The sequence below is a fragment of the Candida parapsilosis genome, contig 005569 (genome assembly GCF_000182765.1).
Source record: "Candida parapsilosis strain CDC317 annotated contig 005569".
Taxonomy (NCBI): domain Eukaryota; kingdom Fungi; phylum Ascomycota; class Pichiomycetes; order Serinales; family Debaryomycetaceae; genus Lodderomyces; species Lodderomyces parapsilosis.
The window spans coordinates 1183475-1206476 of record NW_023503278.1 but is presented as its reverse complement, the minus strand read 5'-3'; the positions used below and the strand labels follow the sequence as shown (position 1 = coordinate 1206476).

At 39.3% G+C, this 23002-nt stretch overlaps 8 protein-coding genes across 8 annotated transcripts; 5 read left to right on the top strand and 3 right to left on the bottom strand. All coding sequences in view use genetic code 12, as the record gives it.

Annotated features, from left to right (window-relative positions):
* Positions 1 to 82: 82 nt before the first annotated feature.
* CPAR2_105540 (arylsulfatase) lies at positions 83 to 1774 on the bottom strand (the record flags this gene model as incomplete). The annotated part of the gene is made up of 1 exon (XM_036812607.1): positions 83 to 1774. The coding sequence occupies one exon, from the start codon at positions 1772 to 1774 to the stop codon at positions 83 to 85; it is 1692 nt and encodes a 563-aa protein (XP_036663698.1).
* Positions 1775 to 3423: 1649 nt separating this feature from the next.
* DUR3 (Dur3p) lies at positions 3424 to 5583 on the top strand (the record flags this gene model as incomplete). The annotated part of the gene is made up of 1 exon (XM_036812606.1): positions 3424 to 5583. One exon carries the CDS (start codon positions 3424 to 3426, stop codon positions 5581 to 5583), a length of 2160 nt encoding a protein of 719 aa, XP_036663697.1.
* Positions 5584 to 6795: 1212 nt separating this feature from the next.
* DUR1,2 (bifunctional urea carboxylase/allophanate hydrolase) lies at positions 6796 to 12273 on the top strand (the record flags this gene model as incomplete). The annotated part of the gene is made up of 1 exon (XM_036812605.1): positions 6796 to 12273. One exon carries the CDS (start codon positions 6796 to 6798, stop codon positions 12271 to 12273), a length of 5478 nt encoding a protein of 1825 aa, XP_036663696.1.
* Positions 12274 to 12431: 158 nt separating this feature from the next.
* On the top strand, positions 12432 to 13655 carry HAT1 (histone acetyltransferase catalytic subunit; the record flags this gene model as incomplete). Its single annotated transcript, XM_036812604.1, has 1 exon — positions 12432 to 13655. One exon carries the CDS (start codon positions 12432 to 12434, stop codon positions 13653 to 13655), a length of 1224 nt encoding a protein of 407 aa, XP_036663695.1.
* A 1544-nt stretch (positions 13656 to 15199) lies between these two features.
* Positions 15200 to 16114, top strand: PIL1 (lipid-binding protein; the record flags this gene model as incomplete). Its single annotated transcript, XM_036812603.1, has 1 exon — positions 15200 to 16114. One exon carries the CDS (start codon positions 15200 to 15202, stop codon positions 16112 to 16114), a length of 915 nt encoding a protein of 304 aa, XP_036663694.1.
* Positions 16115 to 16312: 198 nt separating this feature from the next.
* SYG1 (Syg1p) lies at positions 16313 to 19138 on the bottom strand (the record flags this gene model as incomplete). The annotated part of the gene is made up of 2 exons (XM_036812602.1): positions 16313 to 18956; positions 19026 to 19138. The coding sequence occupies 2 exons, from the start codon at positions 19136 to 19138 to the stop codon at positions 16313 to 16315; spliced, it is 2757 nt and encodes a 918-aa protein (XP_036663693.1).
* An 855-nt stretch (positions 19139 to 19993) lies between these two features.
* On the top strand, positions 19994 to 20800 carry CPAR2_105480 (uncharacterized protein; the record flags this gene model as incomplete). Its single annotated transcript, XM_036812601.1, has 1 exon — positions 19994 to 20800. The coding sequence occupies one exon, from the start codon at positions 19994 to 19996 to the stop codon at positions 20798 to 20800; it is 807 nt and encodes a 268-aa protein (XP_036663692.1).
* Positions 20801 to 20933: 133 nt separating this feature from the next.
* On the bottom strand, positions 20934 to 22718 carry CPAR2_105470 (uncharacterized protein; the record flags this gene model as incomplete). Its single annotated transcript, XM_036812599.1, has 1 exon — positions 20934 to 22718. The coding sequence occupies one exon, from the start codon at positions 22716 to 22718 to the stop codon at positions 20934 to 20936; it is 1785 nt and encodes a 594-aa protein (XP_036663691.1).
* Positions 22719 to 23002: the final 284 nt, after the last annotated feature.

Here is a 23002-nt window from a genome sequence, read left to right as displayed (position 1 = left end):
CATATATCTATATATTTGTGTGTAACATTTTATATCAATCAGAGACTATTCTTTACTTGACGGATCTGTCTTTCTGCTTCTTTTAATCATCCAACGTTATATACTCCCTATTAACGGTTCCCGGTTTACCAACCTTGAAGAAATCAGGCCCTAACTCAATCAAACCAGTTTCAGAGGCATACACCGCCCAATGGTCAGTCAACTCTTTTAGAACTTCGGGCTCCTTCTCAGCAAGATCTTCAGTTTCACCGGGATCTTCAACAACATCGAACAATTGCCATTTCTCAGGACCAAATGGTTTCGGGATGTACAATGCCTTGTATTGACTTTTTCGAATGGCTTGTTGTCCAAATAATTCCCACCCAGTAACTGTATTTTCATCATGGACAAATGAGGCTTTACCTGAGAGATAGTTGACCCATGATTTGCCCCGTGGAGTTGCCACTCGCCTTCCCTTATAAGTTTGCCCCGGATGTTTGACTCCAGCAAGATCCAATACAGTTGGCAAGATATCCATCACGGTGACAAATTGCTTCAATATTGTACCCGCTTGGTTTTGCAACAATGGTGAATAGTGAATGATCAATGGGCAAACAATTGCTCCTTCGGTTGACCAAGCTTTATACATTGAATGGGGTGCAGTTGCTGCTTGAGCCCATTGATCACCATAGTTGGTGAATGAGTTATAGTTGCCAATGTTGTTTAGGGAATTATCATAGTATTTCTCAACAAACGTGTGGATTTTCTGATTTGCCAATGGTAACGCTTCCATCATCTGTCCATCAGCTCCATTATCCGACATAAACAAAATAAATGTATTATCTAATTGACCAGTTTTTTTCAAGTGGTCAACTAATCGTCCAATTTGCTCATCGAGTATCTCCACCATTGCAGCATATGTCTCGACGATCTTAGTTTCCTTTAGCTTTTCCTCTTCACTCAAATCTTTCCATTGTTTACGTATGGTTTTGATAGGATGGGGATTGACTCTCTTATCGATAATCCCTAACTCCAAAGCTTTAGCTAATCTTTGTTTACGCAACACTTCTGGACCCAAATCGTAAACGCCCTTATATTTTGCAATTCTCTCTTGTGGAGCTTGATAAGGCCAATGTGGTGCTGTATAAGTAATGAATCCAAAAAATGGCTCATCCTCTGGCGTTTCATCGATAAATTGAATGGCTTTATTAGTGTAATTGACAGTGGAGTAGAAATCATCAGGTAGTTCCAGTTCTGGGTCCAATAACCGGTCACTATCAACATAAAGACTAGGCATAAACGGAGCTTGCTCTCCACTTTCATCACGCGTGATGTACTTGTAATGATTACCCGCCCCAGGCAACAACGCCCACGACTTGGTAAAGCCTCGCTTGCTTGGCCAATAAGGCTCTTTCAACCCTAAATGCCATTTACCCGAAATAAAAGTATGGTATCCATCATCTTGTAAAATTTCTGATAAGGCAACCACTTTATCATTGAGGTATCCTTCATACCCTGGCTTGCCCTTGAACGTATCCTGATGACGAGAGGCAAATTCAGCCATTTGTCCCAATCCAGCAATATGATTATCAGTGCCACTAAGTAGCATTGATCTGGTGGGTGAGCATGCCGATGCTGTATGGAAATCAGTTAATCTAACACCTCCTTCTTCAGTGGCTAGTTTGTGCAAGTTTGGAGTGTGTATCTCACCTCCAAATGGTGACAAGTCGGTGAATCCCAAATCGTCAGCAACAATGATTAGGAAATTGGGACGTGGTTGTTGCGCAATTGTCATGACAATTCGATGGTAGATAGATGAAGGATACCCCTTTTTTTGGCGAGTCCAAATGATTGATATGATTTCTTCATTGAAGGTGTAATATATTGGACAGGTCTTGAATTCGACTATTGTTCTGAGCAAAAAAGCGCCACAATTTGATTCGCGATAATTGATCCATGTTACGAAATTGAAGGACAATGGAAGGATTTAATGTATACATCAAGCGCATATGAGAATAAACCAATTAGAAGTGCTTCAGTCAATTTACAAAGGTACGGCTTTCTCGGTACACAGTTTTGCATTCGGTTCACAGATCTCACTGACGATTTCAGGAGAAATTTTCACCAATTTGTTTATAACTTGCTGCTTTTTTGAATTCAACAGTAGTTTCATAAACCAAGAGAGTTACGAGAACACTACAGTTAGCGAGCCGAACCCTACATGGAACAGTTTCATCACACTTTCTCTTGACCGAGTTGATAATTCGACGGTAATCTCTGGGCTTATAATCCTCTAGTTTGAGCTTTTACTTTTATCGCATGTGTATATCAAATTGACCACATGGCCCGTTAACTTTCCTCTTTAGAGATTAAACTGACACCCGCCTTGGTTTGATTGCAGATGTTTTCTTGACTTGCGATAGCTATGGGTTATGAGACATTCCGGGCCGAAAAATCTACCAGGTTTAATTTTGTACTGATAAAGTCAGGCGTCACATTGCTTTCGCTAAAAGCAACTAGTAACTGAAGACGCAATACATACCGATTCCTCATTGCAAACTACTTGAGCAAGCAGCCCGTATAGTCTTACCCCCTTGCTTCTTAGCCGTTCCTTGAACTTATGCAATAGAAGAGTGTCCCCAGCTTTGAAAGACATTTGCCTAAACAGGCTCTGTAGTTACACAAAACGAAAGCTATCAAACGTTAACGGCCCAATCATATATGAGTAGTGTACAATTGCACATAAAAATTTATATGCAGATTTAACGTTTAGTCTTTGCGTTATCAGAATAGAATATTCCTGTTAGGAGAGGTTTGAAATTTTGGTTAAGAAAAGGGTTGATAAGACTTTTTAGCAAATTTGCCTTGAGCGGAATATTTTTAGTGGCAGCTGACTAAAGCAGTATCATGCACGCCATTTGTGTGAGTATCGTCTATTTGATTACTACACCTAGACATACATCAAATTTTGGCCAATTTCAACGAGCATTGCAGGCTCTGTACATAATTATTTTCCCAGTTTGTTAATTGGTGTCTACAATGTCGTTGCAATGTTTCTTACCCCAAGTTTCTACCGCATTGAGATTCAATTACGAGGATAAAACAATTAAGCTTAAGCGGCTTTGCAGGGTGGTACTTCCCTTTTTCGCTGGACAATGTTTTGCAACACAGGAATAAGAATTTTCTGTTATCTTCAATTTATCAAAATTTAATAAAAGTAAACAGATAAGAGAAAAAAAAAACTCAATTGATTGTTGCAAAACAATTGATAAGGTACGTCTTTACGAATCATATCATATGAACACAGACAATAAGGTTGAGACAATGCAGCTGATTCAATGGGCTCTAGATGATTGCTTATAAAAAGATGGAGATGCCCCCAACATGAATTTTTTTTTTCACATTTTTCACTTACTTCAAACCATACACTATACATATCACCCAATGACTGATACAACATTTATTCCATTACCACAAGGTGCTGGTTATGCAATTATTGTCGGTTTAGGTGCCGTATTTGCTTTTGGTATGATTCTAACGACGTACTTGTTGAAAAGATACAACAAAGAAATCATCACTGCTGAAGAGTTTGCTACCGCCGGAAGGTCAGTCAAATCAGGTTTGATCAGTGCTGCTGTTGTTTCATCTTGGACTTGGGCTGCCACATTGTTAACATCAACTACACAAGCTTACAAAAATGGTATATTCGGATCGTGCAGTTATGCATTTGGTGCAACTGTGCAAATTACCTTGTTTGCTTCATTGGCAATTAAAGCAAAAGAGAGAGCACCCCTGGCTAGAACTTACTTGGAGATTGTTCGTGCAAGATACGGCACTGTTACTCACATTGTGTACATCTTTTGGGGTCTAGCCACAAACATCTTGGTCACTGCCATGTTGTTGAGTGGTGGATCGGCCACTGTACGTGACTTGACTGGTATGCATCCAGTGGCCGCTTGTTTATTGATTGGACTTTCGCCAACTGTGTACTCGGTTTTCGGTGGATTGAAAGCTACAATATTAACGGATTATGCTCACACTGTGATTATGGTTGTAATCATCATCATATTTGCATTTAGCACTTGGGCAACCAACCACAAATTGGGATCACCTGGAGTTGTTTGGGATTTGGTTACAAAGTTGGCTGATACAAAGCCAGTAGAAGGTAATCACGATGGGTCTTTCTTGACTTTTAATTCCAAATCTGGAGGTATTTTCTTTGTCATCAATATTGTTGGAAATTTCGGTACTGTGTTTTTGGATAACGGTTATTTCAACAAGGCTTTTGCTGCTAATCCAGTATCCGCTTATAAGGGGTATATTTTGGGCTCTTTGGCTTGGCTTCCGATTCCAGCATTTTGTTCATTGACATTGGGATTTGCCGCATTAGCTTTGGAACATACTGATTATTGGCCACTTGGTAGACCAATGACAAGTGATGAGGTTGCTGCTGGCTTAGTATTACCAAACGCTGCATCGGCTTTATTAGGCAAAGGTGGGGCTGTGTTGGCTTTAATCATGATTTATATGGCGGTCACAAGTGCAATGTCATCCGAATTGATTGCAGTATCAACCATTTCCACTTATGACATCTACAGAACCTACATCAACCCTAATGCCAGTGGTAAAAAATTAATCTTCATTTCACATATATCATGTGCTGTTTTCGCTTATGCAATGGCTGGATTCGCAATTGGTCTTTATTATGCCAACGTTTCAATGGGGTTCTTGTACGAGTTGATGGGTATTATTATTGGTGGCGCTGTGTTAAGTTCAGCAATGACCATCTTGTCTGCCAAGCAAAACTGGCACGCAGCTACGTTTACCCCACCAATTGCCACAGCATTGGCTATTATGGCCTGGTTGGTTGTTTGCAAAACCAAGTTTGGTTCTATTACATATGATAATTTATTCGAGGATGACTCAATGTTGACTGGTAATGTCGTTGCTTTGTTGTTTCCTTTGATTACGGTACCATTGTTCACCCTCATTTTCAAACCACAGAATTTCAATTGGAAGTTGTTGGAAACAAGAATCACTCGTGTGGATGAAGAGGAAGAGTTGATGGAAGCAACCAAATCTGACAATTTCAATGATGATGAAAAATTGTCTCCAATCAAATCACAAATTTCGGTAATTGCCAGCCAGTTGGTGGAAGAAGAGAGGGAGCACTACACCGAAGATCAACACACTTTGCATCGTGCATTCAAAAGATGTGTTTTTGTTTGTTTATTCTTGACTGTTAGTTTACTTGTCATATGGCCAATGCCATTATATGGAAGTAAATACATCTTTTCCAAAAAATTCTTTACCGGTTGGGTGGTGGTGTTTTTCATTTGGATATGGTATACTGTTTTCCAAGTCATTGTGTACCCCGTTTGGGAAGGAAGACATAGTCTTTTCCATACTGGAAAAGGTATTTATTGGGACTTAACTGGTCAAACTTATAAATTGAGAGAGTGGCAAAACTCTCATCCAGAAGAATTACACGCGGTTCAGTCACAAGTCATTGCTCAATTATCGAATCCACAAATTGTGGATGGTAAAGCTGTTGAGATGAATTATGGTAACATAGATGATGAGTTGTCAGATGAGAAAAAATAGCTTCTTTAGATGTTCTTCAGTGTATATGTATTATTAGTATGATTGATTTGAGAGAGAATCGTGTAGCAAGAGGACAGTGGCCAAACAAGTCTTCCACTTTCTTTTTTTTGGAATTGCTGCAAAATTGTTCCCCCCCATGGAGTATAGTTCTGCCATTGCATGATAAAGAGCTGTGTAATTAAGTGATTTGCAACTGATAACACAATAATGAATGCGGATTTATTTCGGGCCGCAAAATAAACACAAGCAAAAATAAAAAAAAAAAAAAAAATAAAAATAACAAACAATGCAAAGAATTAACTTCCTTTCTTTTATCAACCTCCAATAAGAAGACAGAGAACAAGTTGAAAAGATTCACGTGCTGGTAGCGACAAACTCACTTCGAAGCTAGTTAGTGCCCTCTTTGCTTCAAGAGAAAACGTTTGATACTCGTTATCAAGAGCATTAATCTAATGCTTGGCTTAAACTTTTTAGTCTGTGCCTTATCTATTAGCATGTAAACCCCCATCTGTTGTGGTGTTGGCCGGTGTAATCTGAGTGTGTAAATTAAACCCCAAAAGTAGGCTACTGGTAATAAAACATACGTACTTACATTTTGCTTCAACAATCTTTTGGATTTCATTACTTTTCGATTTTGTATGTCTCCGGACATATCCGAGAGTCTTACCAACCAAATATGAACAAACTCGAATGAACAGTACATGCAAGGACACTTTCGTCATTGGCACAAGATCCTACAAACAATAAGTCAATTTTGCCCTTTTCCCATTGGTTCAATGCTTTATCGTGTACAAAAGCTCTCTTAGCTCATCAATTTGCCTCACCCAATGGGCCGAAAAATTGGCGATTCAATAAGAAGCGACTTTTTATATAACGACATTCGTTATCGAAAAGGGAATTGCGACATTTTGTATGACACTCGCGCTAAATTGTCGTTTTGAGATACAAAGAGACATTTTCTCCCTTCCCTTTTTTTCTTTTCCTTATCAGAACTTTTGATTTGATTATTACACAAACCCACCCGAGACCAATATGCGAAATTTTTCATTCAAGTCTTCTTTTATTTACCGTTCCAATGTTATCGGGAAATGCCGCTTGAATTGTAGATAATGTCCCCCAGGCGTATAAAAACTCTGAGGATCCCACAAGATCCATAATAGTCTCACAGCCTTGCTTGCAAAATCTCCAAGAAACACACACTCTATACTTAACATGGTTTCTACTATTGGATGGACAGTCGAAGACTGGAAGAAAGCACATTACAGTGCAACTCCAAAAGAGTCATTCAAGTTATTAATCAACCTTCTCAAATCACAAAAGGCAGCTCCGGAAGATCCAGCATGGATTTCTTTAGCTACTGTTGAAGATTTAACTCACCAATGGAATTTTTTACAAACAAAAGCCAACAAAACATCACTTCCATTATATGGTGTTCCCATCGCCGTTAAGGACAATATCGACGCTAAGGGATTTGAAACAACTGCTGCTTGTCCATCATTTGCATACAAACCGGAAAAAGATGCCACAACTGTTAAATTGTTGAGAGATGCTGGTGCAATCATAATAGGGAAAACAAACTTGGACCAATTTGCTACTGGACTAGTTGGTACCAGATCACCATACGGAATAACCCCAAATACGTTCAATAAAGAGTTTGTCAGTGGTGGATCCTCTGCTGGTTCGGCATCTGTTGTTGCAAGAGGAATTGTGCCAATATCATTAGGTACTGATACGGCTGGTTCAGGCAGAGTCCCAGCTGCATTGAACAACATCATTGGTTTGAAACCTACAAAAGGTGTATTCTCATGCAGCGGTGTAGTTCCGGCTTGCAAATCGCTAGATTGTGTTTCCATCTTTTCCACAACATTAAAAGATGCCCAGTTAACTTTTGAGATCATGGCAAAAGAAGATGGAGAGAATGATGAGTATTCCAGAGAAATGCCAGCTAACCCGTTATTGAAATTCTCGAAAAAGCCAAGAGTTGTTGTGCCAACCAACTTGATATGGTGTGGTGAAACTGAAAATCCTGGGTTATACAACAAAGCAGTTGAAATCTTTGGAAACGACGTCGGGGCTGATTTAGTCTCGTTGGATATTGAACCTTTGCTTGAATTAGCGAGGTGCTTATATGAAGGCCCCTGGGTTACAGAAAGATTTGTTGCTGTGCGAGACTTTTTGACAATAAACCCACCGACAAAAGATTTGGATCCTACTGTGCTCAAGATTATCAAGGGTGGTGAGCACTACTCAGCTGCACAATGCTTTGAGTTTGAATACAAGAGACAAAAAATCTTGCAAAAAGTAAAGAGATTGTTGAAGGGTGTTGATGCAATAATTGTTCCAACTGCTCCCTTGACTCCAAAAATTGAAGATGTTCTTGCTGAGCCAATCAAGGTCAATTCATGTCAAGGTACGTATACAAACTTTGTCAACTTGGCTGACATGTCAGCGTTGGCTATTCCTGCTGGATTCAGAAAAGATGGTCAACCTTTTGGTATTACCTTGTTGTCACATAAGTTTAATGATTATGCATTATTGGATTTGGCAAGCCGGTACATGGAATCATACACCAAGACTGTACCATTCTTTTATGGTGCATTAAAAGACAAATTGATTGAATCAACCATCACGGAAGAGTTGCTTCCAAATATTCCCAAAACTGTGCCATCAGAACAAGTGAAATTGGCTGTTGTTGGTGCCCATTTACGAGGATTCCAATTACACTGGCAGCTAGAACAAGTGGATGCAAGGTTCATCGAGTCCACCACGACCTCAAAGAATTATAAACTATACGCATTACCAAAAACCGGGCCAGTGGCCAAACCTGGTTTAAGAAGAGTAGGAGAAAATGGTGCTCATATTGCTGTTGAAGTTTACTCCATACCGAAAGAAAAATTTGGAACATTCATTAATTTCGTTCCTGAGCCATTGGGAATTGGGTCTGCTGAATTGGTTACTGGTGAATGGGTTAAGTCCTTTATTTGTGAAGAGTCTGGTTATAATGCTCCTGGTACAGTTGATATTACAATACATCGTGGTTGGAAAAATTACCAGAATCACCTAGCTGCTGAATCGAAAAACCACAAAAAACCATTCAACTCAGTTTTGGTGGCAAATAGAGGAGAAATTGCTGTACGTATAATCAAGACCTTGAACAAATTGGGTATCAAATCGATTGCTATATATTCAGATCCCGACAAGTATGCTGAACATGTTACTAGTGCTGACGTGGCGATCCCATTGCATGGTACAACAGCTGCGCAAACATACATTGACATTGATAAGGTGATCAACGCTGCCAAGGAGTCAGGAGCAGAAGCTATCATTCCTGGTTACGGATTCTTGTCGGAAAACGCCGATTTTTCTGATCGTTGTGGAAAAGAGGGTATAGTTTTTGTTGGTCCTTCCGGTGGTGCTATCCGCAAATTAGGTTTGAAACATTCAGCTCGTGAAATTGCTGAAAATGCAGGTGTTCCGTTAGTTCCCGGATCAGGTTTGGTTAAGGATGCTAAAGAGGCTAGAGAGATTGCTGCCCAATTGGAGTACCCCATCATGGTGAAATCAACAGCTGGTGGAGGTGGTATTGGTTTACAGAAAGTTGACTCTGAAAAAGACATTGAAAGGGTTTTTGAAACTGTTCAGCATCAAGGATTGTCATATTTTGGTGATTCTGGAGTGTTTCTTGAACGTTTTGTTGAAAACGCTAGGCATGTGGAAATCCAAATGTTGGGTGATGGTAATGGTAGTGCTATTGCCGTTGGTGAAAGAGATTGCTCTTTGCAAAGAAGAAACCAAAAAATTATTGAAGAAACACCAGCTCCCAACTTGCCAGAAGTTACACGTCAAAGAATGAGAAAAGCTGCTGAAAGTTTGGGCTCTTCAATGAAGTATAAAGGTGCTGGTACTGTTGAGTATATCTATGATCCGAAGAGGGATGAGTTTTATTTCTTGGAGGTCAATGCTAGATTACAAGTTGAGCATCCGATCACAGAAATGGTTACCGGTTTAGACTTGGTGGAATGGATGCTTTTGATTGCAGCCGATACACCTCCAGATTTCTCCCAAAAAATTGAGGTAAATGGTGCATCAATGGAGGCTAGATTGTATGCTGAAAACCCAGCCAAAGGCTTCAAGCCTTCACCGGGTCAATTGACTGAAGTCAAATTCCCCAAATGGGCCAGAGTTGACACTTGGGTTCAAAAGGGTACTGTGGTCTCAGCTGAATACGATCCAACATTAGCAAAGATCATTGTCCATGGTAAAGACAGAAACGATGCGTTGAAAAAGTTGCGTCAAGCTTTAGATGAGACTGTTATTTATGGTTGTATCACCAATATTGATTACCTTCGTTCAATTGCCAACTCTAAAATGTTTGAAGAGGCTAGAGTGGCTACTAAAGTATTGGACACATATGAGTATAAACCACATGCTATTGAGATTTTGAGTCCTGGTGCTTACACTACAGTTCAAGATTTTCCAGGTAGAAGAGGGTATTGGAATATCGGTGTTCCACCTTCAGGATGCATGGATCAATACTCATTCAGACTCGCAAACAGAATAGTTGGTAATGATAGTACTGCTCCCGGTTTAGAAATTACGCTCAATGGTCCAAAGATTTTGTTTCACCAAGAATGTGTTGTTGCTGTTACCGGTGGTAAAGCAACCATTGAAGTCAATGACAAGCAAGTTGCCCAATGGGAACCAATTGCGATCAAGAGTGGTGACACATTGTCCATTGGAAAGTTGACTACTGGTTGTCGAGCATATTTGGCCATTAGAGGTGGTATTGATGTTGTTGAATACTTGGGATCAAGATCAACATTTGCTTTGGGTAACTTGGGTGGTTACAATGGAAGGGTTTTGAAATTTGGTGATGTTTTGTTCTTAGGTCAACCTGAAGTCTCGATTTGCACGTTAGCCCCACCAGTGTCGGAGCCTACACCAGTACCATCATCACTTATCCCCAACTACAACAATAAGGTTTGGCAAATTGGTGTCACATGTGGACCTCATGGATCTCCAGATTTTTTCAAGCCGGAATCTGTTTCAGAATTTTTTTCTTCAACCTGGAAAGTTCATTACAACTCAAACAGATTTGGTGTTAGATTGATTGGTCCAAAACCGAAATGGGCTAGATCTGATGGTGGTGAAGCGGGTCTACACCCATCAAATGCTCATGATTATGTGTACTCTATGGGGGCTGTTAATTTTACTGGTGATGAACCCGTTGTCTTGACTTGTGACGGTCCAAGTTTGGGAGGATTTGTTTGTGAAGCAGTTGTCGCTGAAGCAGAGTTGTGGAAGATTGGTCAAGTGAAACCTGGTGAGTCGATTCAGTTTATTCCCGTCACCTATGACTCTGCCAAACAATTGAAGCGTCAACAGGATGCAAGTATTAAAACCTTGAAAGGTGAACTAGGTGATGTGGAAAGTTATGGATTGGTGCACCCAGAAACGCCAGTGCTTTGCCAAATTCAAGTATCGGAAACGTCGCCAAAGATTACTTACCGTCAGGCTGGTGATAGATATATTCTTGTTGAGTATGGTGAAAACATTTTGGACTTGAATAAAGCATATAGGATCCACAAGTTGGTGGAAATGGTTAAAGAGTATAAACCAAGGGGAATCTTTGAATTGTCACCTGGAGTGCGATCAGTTTTGGTTGAGTTTACCGATGAGATTACTCAACAGGAGGCATTAGACACTCTTGTTGCTTACGAGAAGGAGATTGCGTTTGTCAACAAATGGAGAGTCAAGTCTAGAGTTATTAGATTACCAATGGCATTCGAAGATCAAAAGACTTTGGATGCAGTCAAGAGATACCAAGAGACCATCAGAAGTGAAGCGCCTTGGTTGCCAAACAATGTTGATTTCATAGCCAATATTAATGGCATCACTAGAAATGATGTTAAAGATATGTTGTACACCGCTAGGTTTTTGGTTTTGGGGTTGGGAGATGTTTTCCTTGGGGCACCATGTGCTGTGCCATTGGATCCAAGACATAGGTTTTTGGGTACTAAATACAACCCGTCAAGAACCTATACGCCTAATGGTACCGTTGGTATTGGTGGTAACTACATGTGTATTTACACAATGGAATCACCAGGCGGATATCAATTGGTTGGTAGAACGGTGCCAATTTGGGATAAATTGACTTTGGGTGAGCACTCTGGAGAGAAGCCATGGTTGTTGTCACCATTTGATCAAATTGAGTTTTATCCAGTTAGCGAGGCTGAAGTTGACAGGTTTTCCGAAGAAATGAATGTTGGTAGGTTTAGGGTTGATATAGTTGACTCTGTATTCGACCATGGTCAATACTTACAATGGATCCAAGCCAATTCGGAATCAATTGAACAATTTCAACAATCTCAAGGTGGTGAAAAAATGGAAGAGTTTAATAGATTGATTCAAATTTCAAATAGTGAATTGGAACAAAATGGAACAAAAGTGCAAGAGGATGAAAAGTTTGGTGAGAATGCTGAAATGGTGTACTCGGAGTACTCCGGTAGGTTCTGGAAGAGTCTTGTAAATGTTGGTGATGAAGTGAACAAAGATCAACCGTTGATTGTTGTTGAAGCTATGAAGACGGAGATGATGGTCAACGCACCAAAAGGAGGTAAAGTGGTCAAGGTGTATCACAAGAATGGTGATATGGTTGATGCAGGTGACTTAGTGGTTGTTATAGAGTAAATGTGTCATCTTATATATGTATTTAATTGATTTGCTTCAAATGGAATATGATCGATTTGTAGTGAACTTTTATAGCGCGTCTTTCTTGATGGGAAAAAAGAAAAGAACAATCAACAAAGCGTAATTCTTACACAATTCAATTGAGAAGATAGGCAGTTATGTCATTGGAGAATAGTAAGCAGATATCAGCGGCATCATTGCAACCTGAACTATGGACAACATCTTCCAATGATGCCCTTAAGATGTTTGTCACTGATGGAGAACAAGCAATCAATTTCCAACCTTTGTTCACATACCCAATTTTTGGAGATGCCGAGACGATATATGGGTACAAGGACTTGAATATCTTTCTATGCTTTGACCATTACACATTTAAGCCATTCTTAAATATCAAGTACAAGGAGAAATTGGATGACCCCGATTTGGTTGACTTGAAAGGAACCATGGATAAGTTTGTCCCTGAAAGCACCGTATTCAAAGATGAAATAGCTTGGGTAGATTCAATCAATGAGGAGAAGAAGGACTACAAAATACCAGGTGATCGAATTGACAATTTTAGAAATGATGACATGGAGTACCTGGTGTATAAGATCAACTTGAAACTGGCAGCTGGATTGGAGTTGCATAAACGATTGCAAATCCTCGTTTTATTGTACATTGAAGCTGGTTCATTCATTGATGCAGAAGACGACTTGTGGGATCTTTATGTGCTTTATGAAAGCGCTCCAGAAAATAAAGAGCCATCGATTGTTGGGTTCGCCACTGCTTACAATTATTGGAAATACCCAGGAGCCGAGAATTTCGACGATGGAAAATTAGAGATTAGAATAAAGATATCACAGTTTGTCATTCTTCCAATTTATCAAGGCCAGGGACTTGGACAATCGTTCTATACCCACCTTTGCAAATACTGGTTGGCGAAGGACAATATTGTCGAAATTGTGGTTGAAGATCCAAATGAAGGATTTGATGATATGAGAGATCGTGCTGACTTGAAACGATTGGGTGATTTGGGATTCGACTTTGACAAGCTAGTGGCCAGGGACATTGATCAGCACTGGATTGATAAAACAAGAAAACAATTGAAATTGGAAAAGCGTCAATTTGCAAGATTATTGGAATTGATTTTACTATATAAATTAAAGCATAACAAAGACGTATCCAAATCTGACGTTAGATTATTTATCAAAAAGAGGTTGTACAAGAAGAACAAAGAAGGGTTGGATGCATTGGATGAAGCAACTAGAAGAGATAAATTGCAAACAGCCTATCAAGCTTTGGAAGAAGATTATTATAGAATCCTTGGAGATTTGAGACTTCCGATCAAGAGAAGACTCGATGATGTTGATGTAAATGAAAGCAAGAAGCAAAAGGTGGATTAAGTTGATTGTTATTTTTAGCAGGTTATGTAATATAATTTGTACAATTATATATACAATTGTCTTGAAAATTAGTGCTGTTCAGTCGTGATAAAGGATATGCGTTATCCACTCTGATTCCTTCGTCTCCTCTTGTCGTTAAGATTGTTACTTTATCGACAACTTAGGACTACTAATCAAAAGGTTTACTATCGTGCAAGACTGAATTATTGCCGCAGAGATCTCAGAAATATAAAATTATTTTTGAAGGTAACATCCTCTTCCTCATGGTACGTCGGTATTAATACTCCCGGGTGACTTAATGACATCCGTGCAATAGATGGAACGAAAAAACGACTGCTTCAGAGAACCAACAATTCAAGACAGGACCATCCAAGGATATTTTATATTGAACTTATTTGTGGGTTAGCCACCGGAATAAGAATAACTTCTTGTGTGTTACATGCTGAGCTGTTGAGACTTAGCTCGTTTGACCCCGATCAATCCAACTTTCACAGTATCGTCGTTTGTAAATTTTCAAATGCTTGAAATATGAGACGAGGAGTGATGTCAAATTGCCAGAAAACAATCTTATCTGTCAAAATTAGCAAGGCGCGTGTGGTCTCCTCTCCTAATAAAGTGCTTGACTCAATTTGCAGTCAATCTATCTTATGGGTTTATCATTATAATGCGTGCGGCTCTTTCGTTAGGCATTTCCCAAAATGGAGCAAGAGTAAGTTATGTTTTGTTTTGTTTTGTATCAAAAATAGCAATTTAGTCGCCCAATGAGGCAATTGAAGATTTCGAACAAAACACACAAAAGAATCACATCAATTGGTAGCGGATAACCATTGACTGACGTCAGACGAGGGAAAACGATTCTACACCTCAAAGACTATTTACAATGAGCGTAAAAACACCCCACCTTGCCTGTCTTTGCAGGAAGCCATATGGATGTTACATCACAGATTTGTGTGCAACGATTACATTCTTTTTCGGACTTAAAGTCATTGATTTTTGAGTTTTGTATTTTTTTTTTTGTCGAGTTCGACATGTTTGATGAAGTTTGCTATCCAGAGCAAGCAACAAATTAGATACATAGAACTAATAAGAGGGCAAATTACGTATTCTCTACCAAGCATAATTCAGGAGAGCCATATCTTAGCCCTTCCCTGAATACACCATTGCCAATGTAGTTTATGTCAGCATCTTCTTGACCCGAGAGTCATGTGTGTGCAATTTTTATTGGCGCTTATTGTATTGTATTGTTGTGGATACATGTTCTCTTTGTTCTTTGTGTAACCTGCTGTTATATATATATATACTACATTGTTCTTTTTAATTAAATTGCCCTTTTGTCACTCATTAATTAAATCCCAGAATTTCACTTTGACTTGCTATTCTTCCATTCGGTATTTAGTATTTTTATGTTTAGGTTTAATTGCATTTATATTTAAGCCATTCATAATTCCCTTTATTCTTTTTACAATTTCTACTGTATTCTTTTTCTTCCAAACGTATATACTCATCTTTACAACCACGTTTCCAAGATGCACAGAACTTACTCAATGAGATCTTCAAAGGCTCCAACAGCCTCCCAATTGCAAGCCCCACCACCACCACCATCATCCACTAAGAATAGATTTTTTGGTGCTGGTGGATTATCCTCCTCCATCAGAAAAGCTGCCGCTGGTGCCACTGGTCCAGAATTGTCTAGAAAATTGGCTCAATTCATCAAGATGGAAAAGAATTTGATGAGATCCATTGAAGTCACTTCAAGGGAAAGAAAAGATATTGCTAGACAATTGAGTGCTTGGGGTGAAGAAAATGATGACGATGTTTCTGATGTCACTGACAAATTGGGTGTCTTGATTTACGAAATTGGTGAATTGGAAGACCAATACATTGATAAATATGATCAATACAGAATCACTTTAAAGAGTATTAGAGATATTGAAGGTTCAGTACAACCATCAAGAGAAAGAAAACAAAAGATTACTGATGAAATTGCTCACTTGAAATACAAGGACCCGCAATCCCCAAAAATTCCAGTTTTGGAACAAGAATTGGTTAGAGCAGAAGCTGAATCTTTAGTTGCTGAAGCTCAATTGAGCAACATTACTAGAGAACAATTGAAGGCTGCTTTCAACTACCAATTTGATGCTACTAGGGAATTGGCTGAAAAATACGCTTTAATTGCTGGTTACGGTAAAGCCCTTTTGGAATTGTTGGATGACTCAGCTGTTACTCCAGGTGAAACTAGACCAGCTTATGATGGATATGAAGCTTCTAAGCAAATCATTATTGATGCTGAAAATGCTTTGGCTTCATGGACTTTGGATTCTGCTGCTGTTAAACCAACCTTGTCATTACACCATGAATACGATGAAGATGAAGAACCAGCTGAAATTGATGACGCTGCTCAACAAGAATTTGCTAAACACGATGAACAAAATGAACACAATGGTGAACATACCGCTTAAGAAAAGGGAAGTTTTGGATTACAGAGAAAGCAAACATCGTACAAAAAGTCAAAGTCAAGTCTAACCATTTTAATTTCGTAATTCGTTTCTACCTTTGTTTTGTCTAATTAAATCATTTTTAATATTGTCTAAGAAAAGCTACACGATCTTGTAGGAGAAAGGGCTTACGCGAGTTTATTAATAAATATACACTACTCTTTACTCTTCCCTGATTGACGGTACGTGAGAAGCTCTAGTCGACTTGCCCGCCAAACTTGCATCATCGTCATCTTCATCGTCATCAGTATCCTCATCCAAGCGTGTGGTGGTCTTTCGCCTTTGAAAATCCTTTATATGTGCCGTGTTCAAACGATCAGTTATTTGCTTAAAGTAGGTTTTGCGTTGCTGCAACTGAGGCGTCGATTGTCTCGTCAGTAACCTTGTAAGATCAACTGAACCTCTACTTCCATCATCACCTCTAGATCCTGCACGACCAGTTGTGAACCCAATATTTTCTTCAGCAATGTTATCCTCATCAGACGTTTTCCTATCATCATATCTCGATTCAACCAATTTTTTCACCGCGCGCTCAACTTTCGCTGATACAGCATAAGGCAATGGAGTATCCTTTGAAGCTCTAAACAAAATCACATTAGTGCAATGTTCATTTTCCATTCTGAAAAAAATCCAAATAAATCGACGTAAAATCTCAGCTAAAGCCACGCAAAATGAAGTGACTGCACTTTGCTGAATTTGATGAGTAAAGAATGCATAAAAAATCCATTGGAACCGCAAAATCACATCGAGAACCATAGCTGTGTAATAATAATACGGCTTCTTGTAAAATAAATAATCCCTCAATAAGAAATGTTTGGAGCCAGTTTGTAACAATGACCAATCCATAACAATATCCCATATTGACGTGTAAATTGAATTGATTATTGCAAACACAATGAATACCACCCGGTTCCTCTCTCTATTATCAATACGATAAATACTCAACGTCATATAGTATACAGTGGATACTGCATACTTTAACATATTTGCCAAATGAGGGAACCAGTCCCCAGTGTCCATATAACGACGTATACATTGTAACAACCGCCACACACTGGGCAAAGAACTAAAGAAACCCATTAGTCTCGACCTCGACGATGTGCATGTATTTGCACTAGCAGGTTGACCACTCAATGTTCCTTTCCAATGATGAGAAAATAGGCAGAAAAAGAATGGTAGATTACCCATGGTGTATGTCAACGAACACACAATATCACCCAAAAAGAAATCTCTAAATTCAACAGGATAAAGACCAGACAAGAGCAACCTCCATAATGCAAATTGTAACCATCTTCGACTTGAGCCGTACAATGCATTTGTTGGCCAAAGGAATAACACCAACATAACGCCGAAAAATATCCATGGCCAATCACGACCGGGGAATTGATGGGGCCAAAAGTTGTTGAAACTGAACCACCCCAATAACGACAAAAACGCAAATGCAAATGATGGGAGTAACCAAAATTGCTTATAGTTCAAAGCTGAAGCTATATCAAACTCGAAAATGAATTTGTAGTTGATTCTAAACTTGTCAAACACCGCCATATTGATTCCAAATAAAAGAAACGCAAAAGTGAGTAGTAAAAACCCACCCCAAACTTGTAGCAAAAACCGCCCCTCTGGAAGTTCCCCCGTGATTGTCTTGTGCAACGCTGTATACAATGCCAATACAAACAACGGAATTCCAAATCCAATGAATAAACCTGAACTGAAAAACTCAGTATAGTACAGGGGTTGCTTCAAATCGGTCGAGTTGAACGTGTATGCAATCGTTTTCAACTTTTCCAAAGATTGTTTGCGATCTTTTGACTCGGGATCAAAGAATGCAATATAGAGCTCATCGACTTGATTGATGATCTTGTCGACTAAATCACTGGTTAAAAAGTAAGATGACGTGTTTATCCTCTCCATAAATGGTTCCATGATGTTTGTGTGCATTGCCTTGTCATATTTTTTGGTGATCTTTCTAAAGGCAGTCCGATTCATGGTTCTATATGACCTTAAAATTGACAACGCTCGATAATGTTCCAAAAGGGCTGCTTTCAATTGCTTCTTTGCGTACAAGTAAGGAACACCAAAATGTTGTTTCTTGGGTGTGTAATCCCGTCTTCGAGATTGTCGTATTTGATCATGAGTCTGTGGAATTTCAGGTCCCAGGGGTCCCGTTGGCGAGTATTCTTCAATTTCTGACTCGGAATCCAACGAAGTTTGGTCTGTAGTATGGTCACTCAATTCAACAACCCCGTTTCTAACTCGATTTTCAGCATAGTTCAAATCAACCGAATCTTGCACATGTAACGAAATGTCATCCTCATATTTCGCTTTCTTTCTTCCTTTCAATTTTTTCAAAAACGCCATTGACGGAAGTGAGGGTAAATCCCATCTACTCAACTCACTAATGAAAAATTTTGTGTGGAATGCTAAATCATTGACACGATGAGGTATAACCCGTTCACCACTTGCGGCAACACCATGTGCAATTCCGTTGTGCTGTCTTCGTTGTCGCTGTATCTGGTTCTTTTGATCTCTCATTTGGTACAATTGATCTTCCAATAACAAAAACCGCTCGTACACATCTTGCTCTTTTTCTGAATAAAACTCATCCACTTTCAACAACTGCTCATCGAGCCAAAGTTGAAACTTTCTCCGCTCAGTAAAGTAGTCTGTCTTGCTAGACTTGAGTGAATAATTAAATACTGATGTCCTTCGATTCTCATTACGGCTATTTGCTCCTGAAATGGGAGGTGCATCATCACCATACGATTCATCGCGTCTTTCCAAATCATTGGAGTCCAACAACGGTATTCTGTCATTGTTAGTACCATCATCCTTATTCCCATCTGCTGCTAACAAACTGGCTGAATCTTGATCATACTCGTCCTTGAGCTTGCGAATCTTCTTTATCAACTTCTTCCCACTTTTGTAATCAACATATTGGTCTTGCCATTCTGCAACCAATCCATCACTTAAAGCTTCAGCAAACTTCATAGGCAGCTAAATGGGTTTGAAAAACAGTTTATGATGGAATAGAAAGATGACAAAGAAGAAATGCAAGATTTCAAAATATGCGTGTGTTATATATAAATTAAAGCTACAACGTGGGTTGTCTGTGTGTGTGTGTGTGTGTGTGTGTGTCTCAAAATAACGAGATTTTTTTTTCTGATGCAATGTGAAATTTTAAAAGCTGAGCGTGTAAGTTACACTATAGTATTGAATTTGAAAATGTAACAACTCATTTTCATGTTGAAAGTGATGTTGAAACTGTAATGAGCGAACTTTAATCACTTTACCATCTCTCGCGTTGTGCAGTGTTATGAAGTTTCATGTCTGAAAAGTACTACTGATTCTGAAAATTTTGCGTGCGAGCTTTTCAAGAAAATGCATGGTTTAAATATCGATCAAAAGTACTCAAATCCGGGGAGGGGGAAACTATTATTGGTATGAAACGGATCTAGGGGCATTCAAATTACATCACCTATTACCCAAACTTAATACGACACTGCATTAGTACTCAAGTTGAGCCCTTGGGACAGTTCCGTAGGGGGTTAATACTGACATACCCTCAGCCCGCATTTCTAGGAAGAAGTTCAGGCTATTTTCCATTATCGTTTGCGGGGTGCCATCAAAACTCGTTGGCCCTTCAAATCCTCTTTTTGTACCATTGACGTGTTATGTCCGAACGCTACCTTGATCGGTCTTATTTACAGCGGATAAAACCTTGCTCGGTTGAAACAATTTAAAGACAAAAAATCTGGAGAAAAACTGAACCCCACTGGAAAAAAAGCTTAAACTGGAGCAACTATTTCTTCTTGAACCCTTGTACAACACTGTCAATCAAAAATCATGGAATTCAACGTTAATAACAAAATCGCCGTCGTCACTGGTGGTACTCGTGGACTAGGACTTTATTGCGCTGAAGCATTTGTTGAAAACGGAATCAAAACAATTTTCATCACCTCACGTAAAGCCAAAGCTTGTGAAGATGCCAAAAAACACTTGGAAGAGTTGGCAAAAAAAAACGGTAAATCTGTTGAGGTGATTGCTATCCCTGCTGATTTGGCTGTCGAAGAACAAGCTGAAAATTTTGCCAAGGAAGTGGCAAAGAAAGTTGACAAGATTGACATTTTGATTGCCAATGCTGGTGCTACATGGGGTGCTCCATTGGATGAGCACAACGTTGCAGCTATCAAGAAAGTTGTCAACTTGAACTTCGTTGCCGTTTACCACACTATCAAGTTGTTTACCCCATTGTTGGAGAAAGCAGCAACTGTTGAAGACCCCTCAAGAATTATCATCATGTCATCCATCATCAGTTTGATAAATAATGACATTGTTGGAACTTATGGATATCTCGGATCCAAAGCTGCTGTATCTCATTTGGGAAGAAATTTGGCGGTTCAATTTGCCCCCAGACACATTAATGTAAATTCAATCTTGCCTGGATTTTTCCCCACAAAGATGGCCAACGGATTGCTTGAAGTTGCAGGCGAAGGGTTGATTGAGACAAATCCTCGTGGTAGATTGGGAGAACCTGAAGATATGAAGGCAGCAGTCTTGTTTTTGTGTTCAAAGAGAGCCAACTACATCAATGGAGTCGATTTGCCAGTCGATGGTGGTGCTCGTTTGAACAGTCCAGCAGCTCACTTTTAGGTATGTTAAGTAAAGATTTAGATAATAGAGGACAACGTTGAGTAAACTAACTCGTTTTGAATTATACACAATGAATTCAGTAACAAACTGCTAATGTTAAAGAATTAATTATCTTTGTATACTTGAGTTCCTCCTAGGGAGCAATTTGCGCGTGCAAAGTCAACTTGATATCATCCGATCTGACCAAATTAATCTCTGTACGCTTGTGTGGCTCCACACTAATCGAGACAATATTCTTATTGGCAAGAAACAAGATACTCGAAAATACACCAGCAGCAATCTTTTTCGTATTAATTTCATTCTCGTCTCTCACTGGCACCAACTCGGTAAAAGTTAATACACACTCCTTCCCCTGTGAATTATTGGATTTACCCAAATCCACCAGCCTTTGTACGAAATATTTTATAAGCTTTTTCAATCTAGGTGTTAAATTTGGTTGCAAATTTTTGTCATCGCTAGATAAACTGAAACTACTCGATTCCACAAGAGCTCCATCACCTTCTTGTTCACGCTCTTCAAGACGACTTTCATCATCAAAATTGAAATCCAAATCCAAGACAGTGGCATCAAAATGTGTCTCGACACCATCTGAATTTCGATGCCCAATTTCTTCTAAATTCCCACTCAATTCATCATCGTCATAACTTTGCAAGATTCTTGACCTTTCAACTTCCATTGCCAACTGTGAATTTCTTGCTTGTTCTGATGCTTCATTGGCCATAATCTCCGTCCGATGGAATATACCCATTGTTCGATTGATACTTTCCTCAATACTAGATGAGTTGGAATTGCGAATGCCATTGTTTCCGTTAGCCCAAGGTCTAAAATTTGTCATGTTAAGCTCTTGATACACTTGTTGAACTTGGCGTCGTTGCGGGACAAACGAAGACTTGTATTTCATTATAGTAGCGTAACTGTCATAGTGGTTGATTATTGATTCTCTAGTCAAGCTTGTGTTTTCATCAATCACTATTTTACGCTTTGGGATACGAAACGATGTACTTCCTGTTGCCTGGAGATTGGGGTGCTGTCTTTCTGGACTCGCTCCAGCTTGGAAAACCAAATCTTGAACTGCAACGTCAAAATTCTCTTCTTCTGTAGAATGCGATCCTCCATAAGAAGCTACCCTTTCTACAGAGTCATCCTCCAAAAGTCTCCGAGAAAGCTCGACTTCCTTACCCACCAGTAAACTGAGGTCAGTTGTCACCTCTGGCTGACCAATCTCCAATATCTCACCATCTTCATTGAATTGCAAATTGACAAGTTCATCATCAACAAGACGTCTATGCGCGTTCGGTAAAGCAAGACTGGCCTCACTAAAATCCATTTCCATGTGGTCATCAATAGCCACACCAAATGGACCCAATCCAGCACCACCACTAGTTGAAGTTACTTCACCAGTGTTATCAAAAATGGTGAATTCACGTAAATCCAACTCGGCAATTTCCAATTTACGTCGCTTCGTATCGGGATTGTCCTCGATCTCCAAGCCCGATACATCACACAATTGCATCAAATCATGTTCAACATAAAACGCATAATCATTTTCTAAAAAATCAGCTCGTTTCAAACCACGAGCTCCATCATGTTTCATAAGCTGATCACAACGCTTTGTTGATAATTGAAAATAAGCATTTTGCAATCTCAATTGTACATGGGTCACTTCACTCAACACGTGGGTGATTTTTGATCCATACAAGATTGATATACCATGTAATACATTTGATGAGAATCGGATATTGACACCAGCAATACTATCCCGATGGCAGTTGATCAACTCTTTGCACAATTCTGGAATCAGAATGTTTAACAAGTCATCTTTTCTGATAATCTTATTTCTTGATGATGTTTTTGATCCTAGGGTGGATAAGAGCCACGCTGTATGAAGACCCCTTGATTGATTGGTGATGATATCCATTTAATCAGTAGCAAACCCTAAAGTCTTAGCAAGCCCAATGAAAAGTACCCATGTTTAAAATGGGTTGTGTGTCGTAATCATTCTCAACACTTGGAAAAAACAACCGTGTGGTGGATTTTGGCTGCCAAAAATTGATAACCGAAAATGGCGCGTGTTATTCACTCGCACAAGGTTCATTCCCATTGCCACCACCACTAACAAAAACACTATAGCTCTTTCTCCCTTTTAGTGACCCGTATTAAAACAAACAAAAAACAAACGCATTTATTAATCTTGTCTATACA